The sequence below is a fragment of the Nelumbo nucifera genome, chromosome 4, assembly GCF_055504915.1.
Source record: "Nelumbo nucifera cultivar China Antique chromosome 4, China Antique-T2T, whole genome shotgun sequence".
Taxonomy (NCBI): Eukaryota; Viridiplantae; Streptophyta; class Magnoliopsida; order Proteales; family Nelumbonaceae; genus Nelumbo; species Nelumbo nucifera.
The window spans coordinates 37,326,317-37,328,510 of record NC_142652.1 but is presented as its reverse complement, the minus strand read 5'-3'; the positions used below and the strand labels follow the sequence as shown (position 1 = coordinate 37,328,510).

General features: G+C 45.6%; 1 protein-coding gene across 1 annotated transcript; it reads left to right on the top strand.

Moving 5' to 3' along the window:
* Window positions 1-794: 794 nt before the first annotated feature.
* On the top strand, window positions 795-1,955 carry MKK9 (MAP kinase kinase 9). The gene has a single exon (XM_010272927.3). The coding sequence runs from the start codon at window positions 842-844 to the stop codon at window positions 1,799-1,801; it is 960 nt and encodes a 319-aa protein (XP_010271229.1). The 5' UTR covers window positions 795-841; the 3' UTR covers window positions 1,802-1,955.
* The last annotated feature ends 239 nt before the right edge of the window (window positions 1,956-2,194 follow it).

Below are 2,194 nucleotides of genomic sequence, written 5' to 3'. Positions count from 1 at the left end.
ATTTTAAAAATGTCAGAGGAGATTCTAACATTTATGATATGATAAACCTCAATTATCAAAACGACTTTTTCTGAAATTTTAGAAATTAGTTTTTTGGGTAAAGTTAAAAAAACTACGATACCGAAAATGCTTTAAACAATCAAAACCCCGTGAATTTTTACGACAACCTAACGTGATTGGTTACCACTTTTTATCATACGTGGTTATGATAAATTTTTCCCGAATGATATGTTTCGGCACCATAGTCGAATCTTGAATATTGATAAAAGCAAATACTTTCAGTTTTAACTAATTTCTAATTTTCATGCCAAAAAAAAGGAAAATCTATGATGCGGAAAGGAGATAATATCAGAACAATTTTGACCAATCAAAATTCATCCATGAATTTTTATAAAAAATATCTTATTGGCACATTTATGAGTTCAGTTCATTGATCAAAAATATTTCATATATCATATTTTTTCATATCATAGCCGAACTTAATTTCTAATTTCCATACACTTATCCACGTAGCAAAAAACTTACCACAGAATGTGTCAGTAAGACATTCCATCACTTACCTACTCCAAAGGAAACTCAGCGAGTGACTCGCTCCCCAACTGCTAATCCTTTTAGTTACATCGACCGACTAATCCAAGTAATTATAATCCTTTTAGACTTGGGCCCCACTTACTCTCTATCCTCCTACCTTCCTTTAATCCTCATCCCACGCCGGCTCGAGCTCTCACTCTATCACGCACGTTTTTTCACTCCTAAGATGCTACCTATATAAACACCCCACCTCCCTCTTTCCTTCCAGAGTCTTGGCCATCCAACTCACACTCATCACGCACAAACCAACATGGCACTAGTTAGAGAACGCCGGCAGCTCAGCCTCCGCCTCCCCTTACCAGATTCTGCCGACCGCCGCCCTCGCTTCCCCCTCCCCCTCCCTCCCTCCTCCCTCTCCGCCCCCACCACCACCGCCAGCACTCAAGATATCGACCGCCTCTCCGACCTCGAGAAGCTCCGGGTACTCGGCCACGGCAACGGCGGCACAGTCTACAAAGTCCGCCACAAGCGCACCTCCGCCATCTACGCCCTCAAGGTCGTCCAGGGCGACTGCGACACCACCGTCCGCCGCCAGATCTTCCGCGAAATGGAAATTCTCCGACGTACGGATTCTCCCTACGTCGTCCGATGCCACGGAGTCTTCGAGAAGCCAACCGGCGACATCGCCTTCCTCATGGAGTATATGGACGCCGGCACCCTCGAGAACGTCCTCAAATCAAGGGGAACCTTCAGCGAATCCTCGCTTTCAAGCATCGCTCGTCAAGTACTCAATGGTCTTAATTACCTGCACACACAGAAGATCGTACACCGTGACATCAAGCCGTCGAATCTGCTTGTGAACAAGAAGATGGAGGTCAAGATCGCTGACTTCGGAGTTAGCAAGATCATGTGCCGCACCCTTGACCCCTGCGTTTCCTACGTCGGTACATGTGCTTACATGAGTCCAGAACGATTCGATCCAGACACGTATGGCGCCAACTACAACGGATACGCCGCTGACATATGGAGCTTGGGGTTGACACTGGTGGAGCTCTATGTGGGTCACTTTCCGTTTCTGCCCCCAGGTCAGAGGCCCGACTGGGCGACCCTAATGTGCGCCATATGCTTTGGGGAGCCACCGAGCTTGCCGGATTCTGCGTCGGAGGATTTCAAGAGCTTTATCCGGTGTTGCTTGCAGAAGGAATCCAGCAAGAGATGGACGGTGTCGCAGCTCTTGTCTCACCCTTTTGTTACTAAAGATTGGAAATGAACGGTGATTTCAGGGATGAAGCGATCAGATCCGCCGGTGTTTTCCTTTTCCGGTGCCGGATTCTGACAACGAGAGCCTTGTACATAAGACGAGTAGACGACGAGCTCCTTTTATTTCTTAATATTTAATACAAAAATCTTTTTCTACCCCAAAATATGATCTGGTGGGCCTTAATGTGTGCAACTGATATAGTCCAACACCGTAATTTCATTCATTATTCCAATCACGAGGCAGAATTTGAGGGTATTCTGATAAAATCGATAATTACGTAACAGATGAAAGAGTAAAGACTTACTGTTTTGAACTCTCTTTAATGACCTACTTTGTACTTACTCCAAAGATTCTATTTTGCGGTTCCCTGTTGGTGGTCATTCAATGCCTGCGATGGCGGCC

Bases quoted from the DNA above. Each gene is read 5' to 3' on its own strand.
- MKK9 (XM_010272927.3), top strand. From the start codon at position 842: ATGGCACTAGTTAGAGAACGCCGGCAGCTCAGCCTCCGCCTCCCCTTA.